The sequence below is a fragment of the Pteropus medius genome, unplaced genomic scaffold, assembly GCF_902729225.1.
Source record: "Pteropus medius unplaced genomic scaffold, Ma_sr-lr_union100, whole genome shotgun sequence".
Classification (NCBI taxonomy): domain Eukaryota; kingdom Metazoa; phylum Chordata; class Mammalia; order Chiroptera; family Pteropodidae; genus Pteropus; species Pteropus medius.
In genome coordinates, this window is record NW_024349125.1 from 524,938 (window position 1) to 531,837 (window position 6,900).

The 6,900-nt window shown below is 43.0% G+C and overlaps 1 protein-coding gene across 1 annotated transcript; it reads right to left on the minus strand.

The window, feature by feature from the left end:
• Positions 1 to 3,458: 3,458 nt before the first annotated feature.
• LOC120616895 (40S ribosomal protein S14-like) lies at positions 3,459 to 3,970 on the minus strand. Its single transcript, XM_039880453.1, has one exon. It carries the CDS (start codon positions 3,959 to 3,961, stop codon positions 3,506 to 3,508), a length of 456 nt encoding a protein of 151 aa, XP_039736387.1. The 5' UTR covers positions 3,962 to 3,970; the 3' UTR covers positions 3,459 to 3,505.
• Between the last annotated feature and the right edge of the window lie 2,930 nt (positions 3,971 to 6,900).

The following is a 6,900-nucleotide window of genomic DNA, read 5'->3' on the forward strand; positions in this document are numbered from 1 at the left end:
TCGTAGTTCAGAAAGATTTTGAATCTGCTAGTTACTCAAATTATCTTATTTCTAAAGTTTTGGAAATTCTTATGCATTGTGTACAATCTTGTAAAATAGGTGACACATTTATCCAACAAATACATGTCAAGGGTCTGCTCTATGCAGTGGAGAACGAAACTGACAGGCGTAGGCCCCACGCTATTCTGCCAGCGGTGTACGGCCATGCAGGGACTGAGCCCACAACTCTGATATTGTTATAGTCACATTCTAACCACAATGTTCAACAGCTTTGAGGTATAATGCATTTACTTTCGATTGCCGATTAAGAGGTGATTTCTATCGATCCAAGACCAATGTTAACAAGTTTGAAAGGAAAACTCCTCATAACGTGTAAGCTCATCATTAGTGTCCGCTCACTTCACCAGCTGAAGCCTCTGATCTCTGCTCTTTACCCATTATCTTCTGCTTCATCAATTTAGACTGGTCATCCTTAAAACAAACAGGTAGACAAACACTAGACGTGTCTGGTAAAGGCGAACTTGTCTCATCATAGGGATGATTGCTTTTTGCCTTCGTTTTTCTTAGATAAGCCCAGAACCTTGAACTGGAAGGAAGAGAGGTTTCCTTCTCAGAAGCTGAAATTATTTTGAAATAATGTAAGTTACATGGTGTTTTGTGCTCATTTATGTCATTATTGTCTACCCCCTTATGCGCCCTCTCTTTATTTAATATTGACTTTCAGGACAGTAATGGTATAGCTCTAGAAAGTCATAGATTAGGGAGAAGGGACAGTGTTAAATGATCTGAATCCAGTCCTGTCCTTTGACTGAGGCTCGGAGAGATAAATAGAATTCCCAAGGGCACAGAGCTGGTCACAGAGTAGGACCCTACCTCTTGGTCTATGTAAGGAAAATGATGCTCTCGATGTCTCAATCCCATGTTTTATGGCTTTTTATCTTTTTGCATTGTTACAGTTATAGGTGTAGAATATTAACTTCAATGATGTGATATATTTGTTTACAATGAAAATTTTAGATTTTCTTCCATGAAGGACATCTTTTTCCTGCTCAGCTCCTGACTGATTCTGAGTTGGCTTATCCTCACATACAATGATCATCATTTGTTGCTTAAGTTTAACCAAAAGAGGGATTCTATTTCCAGCAGTTCAATTTTTTTCAGAGGTGAAAAAAGGTGCGGGGAGTTAGCACATCCTGCTTCTTACTTATGCTCTATGTGAGTTAATTGATCTAGGGCCTTTGTTTGTTCCACTGAGGAGATAGTGGTCACATGGCTATGAGGAAGTGGCTGAAAGTAGAACTGCCTAGACTCTGGGGAAAGGGAAGTTTCATGTGCCAGATGGATAAATGAGGGCTTCTCTCATCTGTTAGATTGAACCACAGGAAATTGTCAATATTGTTACCACTTTTGACCTACAAAAATAATAATTTTATTGGGCTTAATCTAATATGATTTTCTTTCTCTCCTTTTTCCTTCCCTCTTATCCTCCCAAGACCTTGCAAGTACTTTTCCCTGGCCTGGAGGTAGGATCAATTCTTTGACTTACTATCAAACTGGCGATGTTCTCCTTCCCTTATCATGAAAGACTTTTAGCTCTTTCTAGAGTGTCAAATATTAGCTCCTTGGAAGGCACAATCAGATTCAACCTAAGTTCAGAGAGAACACTCAAATATAGCTATCAACCAAAAGTACTCCTTTATTGAGCCTCTGCCTGGTGCCCCTTGCTGCTTGTAAGGGCTTGGAAAATCAATAGTTCAGCACTATCTCCTCATAGCAAGTAGACCAGCCCAATGATTGGGTTCAGTATGCTTCATATTAACATATCTTGAAAGATGATACAGTTCTCTTTGTTCTTGGGCAGGTTCAGACATGGTGCTTCTATCTTATCACCCAGAGGAATATTATGTTTGGATCTCTACTACCCATAGACCTGAATGGGGTGCCATGTGTTTCATCAGAAAAGGAGGCTGCCTAATTATATTCATCTGGTAACCTAACTTGTGTGTAATCAATGGGCAGAAGGCCAACTGGTGGGGGGTTACTGGCCATGGAGAGGCAGATAATCCCACCACAGACTTATGAGGGACCAGTTTCTAGGCAGAGTCTCAAATCTCAGTTGACCGCCTCAGTCCCTTCATCTTTAGGACAGAGAAGCCAAGGAAACTTACCTAGGATCAGAAATAAATGCAAGGTTGGCCATGAAGTCCCATAAGCCTTGTTATGGAACTAGTTCTTGGTTGTAGAAATAGAACAATAGGACAGCAATTCTGGGTATGTACTCGGTGTCAACTAGTGCTGTGGAAGGGGAAGGCAGGATAAATTGAAAGTTATTGGATGCTATTGCTCTTCTTTTAGGCATTGAGTTGATTTGGTTAATAAAATTTGGCTGTAAGGAAACTTCTACCATGGCTGTGGTTGGACCAATAGCCTTAGGATTCTTCCTGAGTTCCAGAAATCCTGCAATGCAACCCAAAGCACTCAGACTTCTCCACCCTTCACTGGCAAAAACACAATCCAAGACGGTATCTTTTCTTGCAAGAGAATATATTTATTGAGCACCATATCTTATACTAGGCTAGTGGAGATCAAATGTAGTCTCTCAATGGGCATCAACAGCATCACCCAGAGACTTGTGAGAAACACACATTCTCAAGCCAACCCGGTGTCCTAACAAGACTTCCATGGGATTCTGGAGCAACTAAAGATGGAGAATGACTGTTTTATATATGTGAAACATGGATAAGGGAACAACGCTGTGAGGCATGGTTTTAGTGGCTTCGTTCTTGTGTGGTAAGGATCATAAAATGTGCCTGACAAACTGTTGCTCAGAAAAAATTCTTTAAATTTGCCAACCAATGGAAAAGAGGCCACACTGAGGAAATAATGAGTCCATGTTTTGATGAAATGTCACTATGTCCTCTGAAGCTAGGTCACATATTAGGAAATTCTGGAATCGTTTAGCAATGATGTAATGTGAACAAGTTTAAGAGACTTGATGAAGATTTTTCCTCTTTCTTCTAGTTTCTAACTGTAGCTTGCAGTAGAGTTTTGATGGTAGAAAATATGCTCTGTGGCATTGCTTCTACCAAAAAAATTGAGGATATAGCTGAAAAATGATTTTATCAGTGTTATCAAAAAAGCATGACCAGTTTTGTTTTGGATTTTGTTTCCTTCCTTCTTGTTTCCTTCTTTCCCCCTCCCTCCCTTCCTATTTTATATCAAAAATTTTAAATCTGATGAGATGTCTCTATCCTCAGGCACTCAGCTAAATTTATCTCACACACCTGGTTTCTTTTATAGAAAAAAAAAAACAATAAAGGAGTAGAGTTGCTTTATAAACATTCATTAAAAGAAAACACATATTATCATGGTGAAGGAAACTTTCTAGATAGTGGCTTTCTAAATCCCCACAACAAGCTATGCCTTCTGACTATTCCCCTCCCTCTCTTTTTTTTAGCTCACGCAAAGGCAATTTATTAACAGAAAACAATTTGAGGAGTCCTGTTCACAGATGGCAACCACGGTGACCCCCCTTCCTGCGGGTGCTGTCAGAAGGGATGGGGGTGACATCCTCAATCCATCCAATCTTCATTCCTGAGCGGGCAAGGGCTCTAAGAACTGACTGGACCCCTGGTCTAGCAGTCTTGGTCCTATTTCCTCCTCTGGCCTGGAGTTTGATGTGGAGGGCAGTGATGCCCAGCTCCTTGCACCTCTGGGTCACATTCTGGGAAGCCAACATGGCAGCATATGGAGCGGACTCATCTGGGTCAGCTTTTACCTTCATCCCACCAGTCACATGGCAGATGGTTTCCTTGCCAGAAAGATCAATGACATGGACAAAAGTGCCATTGAAGGATGCAAAGATGGGACAGACACCAAATACATTTTCTCCTGCAGCCACCTGAGGTCCAAGTCTGATGACTTGTTCTTCCTTCTTTTCCTTCTCCTTGCAAGGTGCCATTTCTGTACACCTTCGCCAGACTCTGCCACCGGAAAGCTGACCATTCTCCTTTGCAGGTAAATGACAGTGGAATTGGAGTTAATGTATTGCCCAGAATGTCTGCCTTACAATCCGGTGCATACCCACTAGGTAACACATTGTGATCTACCAGACTCTTACCTTTTGCTAGGCCTATTTTCATCCATGCTGGAAGATAACTGGGTCTGGAGCCTACTCTGAGGTTGGTTTGCTGAATCACTGGCCCCCATCTTTTTACCTTCTCAGGTGCTGCCTCTTGTTCCAGTCAGATACACGAGCAGAGGTGGCTCTGAGGTTGTGGTACATCAGGGCATTCAGGAAAGCTCCAGTGGCAGAATTTCAAAAGTCAGGCATCAGACAGGGTGCTGGGGCTCCAGGCCATCTTTCTTAGAATTGGGCGAATACCGTAGGCCAACTAGACCTTGATGCCTGAACTTTTACTGATGACCAAGACTTCGATATCTACCCCAAGTGATGCTGGCGGCACATGTTTCAGACTTCCATTTTGTGAAATTTCAACAGCCCTTATTCTAGCAATTGGGGTAGCAATAGCAACTTCTTCAAATCTTTCAAAGTTATAGCTTCAACAATAAAGAAATTTCTCTTCCAGCAGATGAGTGACATTTAATGTCAAATAGGAGAAACTGCATAGACTGAACTTGATTCCTTTTGAAAAATAGAATTTGCCTAAGGGGAACGCTGATTTTTAGGGCAGTGAAACTACTCTGATACTATAATGATGGTACATGTTATTCCACATCTGTCCACATGCATAGAGTGTGCAACACTAAAAGTGAACCCTAATGCAAACTATGGACTCTGGGTGATAATGATATGTCAGTGCAGATTTGTCAATGATAATAAGAAATGCACCACTCTGGTGGGGGATGTTGACAGTGGAGGAGGCTGTGCATGTTTGGGGGCAAAGAGTTTAAGGGAAATCTCTGTACCTTCTGCTCATTTGTGCTGTGACTCTACAATTTCTCTAAAAATAAAGTCTATTCTTTAAAAACTGAACTTTATCCTTAGAGAATGGAAAAACGAATTTTAAGTCAAATGTTCCCCCTTCATTCTGTGTAGCACACATCATCCCGCAGTTGGGACATTATTAAAGAAATTTGAATATCAGTCAGATATCATTTTTAAAAACATAGTTGATTGTGGATAAAGGATAAATTAAATAGATAAGGAGAAAAGGCCAAACCGACCCATCTAGCTAAACACGTGGCCATTTAGCTAAGTCTGAGAAAGCTTTAGAAAAATGAAAAACAAAAACAAACACCCAATCCTCCCTCAACTTTGCAATAACAAAAAAATCTGGTCAGCAATTCCTTATTCAAGACATTGGTGATTTGTCATAGAGTAATGATATAGGACATGCTAGGAAAAATGGAAGATAATAAAGGGCTTGTTCTATTTTATTTTGTTTTAGTGAGGTTTGAGGTTTCCCAAATCACCTACATTTTCACAGGCTGAGCTGCAGGGTTTAGAATCCTCACCGCAATTACTGACCAGTCAAGCCCACAAACACCCCAGGCCCAGCCGTTCCCCTGCCCCCACCATGCTGCTTTTAGAAGGCGTTTTGGAAGTCCATCTGGTTCTTTCAGACTCAGTCCTGTTTGTCTTTTCAGTGACATTCTGTTTATTCAACACTGTTTTCTCTTCTGAGGGAGAAAGCGTAACATTTTTTTCTTTAAAATTTTTAAAATCTTTTCTTCATCGCCATCGAGATGAATAAAAACTGCAGGCAAAATAAAGAGCGACTTAAAGCTGAGAAGAGAAAGGAGGCCCTGGAGGAGGGAGTTTGCCTCTGGCCACTGTAGCAGGCGGCTCTGGCGTCACCCACATTCCTGGACAGCCTGCGACGCCCTGAACGAAGCCTGTCATTTCCTCGAATGGGAGGCAGGGCTGTTAAACCCTCACGGCAATGTGGGTGGGCTCCTGTGAAGACACAGTGTCTCGTCCCATTCAGGAACTGCCCTGGGCCTGGCCCCACGGAAGGCGGGATGTTTGTTGTTTAAGTAAATAAACTGGTTGGAGGTGCAGGCTGGCTGTGCCTGGCCCCCGCCCTCACTCCCCACATCCCTCCCCTTGGTCACAAACCAGGAGAAAGGCCCACCAACAGGAGCCACAGCTGCCACCCACCGCAGACTCCAGCAGGGCCCTGGAGTGTGTCCCTGCAAAGGCTGTGACCACTGTCCTCTAGACATTCCAGTAAACAGGAGAAAAGAGATACTCTGTCTTTGCTCCATGTCACAGTGAGGAACTTGGGCCTGTTCATCTTGTTTTTTCAGATGTTCCCGTGAGTTCACTTCCTGACCCACCTACTGGCCCCAAACCCTTCACAATGGCCAATTCTATCTTTTGCGTGTGTAAGCTAGAGTCAGCGTTGCTCCAAGGGTGGTCCCAGGGCCAGCAGCTCAGCCTCACTGGGAAACTTGTGAGAAATGCAATTCTCAGGCCCCGCTCCGACCTACAGAATCAGAAACTCTGGGAAGGAGTCCAGTCATTGTTTCTGCAACTTCTCCAGGTGACTGGATGCATGCTGGAGCGTGTGAAGCCAGGAGCTTGGCTGTTGGCTCCTGAAGAGCAGAGCTTTCCCCTGTTTGGTGCACAGCTGGGTCCCCAGGCCTTACACTTTCCAGCACTGAGCAGGTGCTCTGTGTGCACTTTACAAATGAACAAATGATGCATGTGGGAAGGCAAGCGAATGGATTTGGATTGTTTTTTCCTCTCTTCCCAGCCAAGAACTCTGAGTTGGCCACTGGGCTTTGCCATCCGCTTGCCTTGTTGAGGGGATTAAACACAGACAAGGGCAGGAATGGAGAGAGAAGAAGGCTGTGGGTTAGAGAAAATGTCTCTTCTGAGACTGCTTTTCAAATCTTTTCACGAATTTCCTTCTTATTGCTGAGCTTACGCAT

What these genes read in the sequence shown, in the direction of transcription:
- LOC120616895 (XM_039880453.1), bottom strand. Translation starts at nt 3,961, where the DNA reads ATGGCACCTTGCAAGGAGAAGGAAAAGAAGGAAGAACAAGTCATCAGA.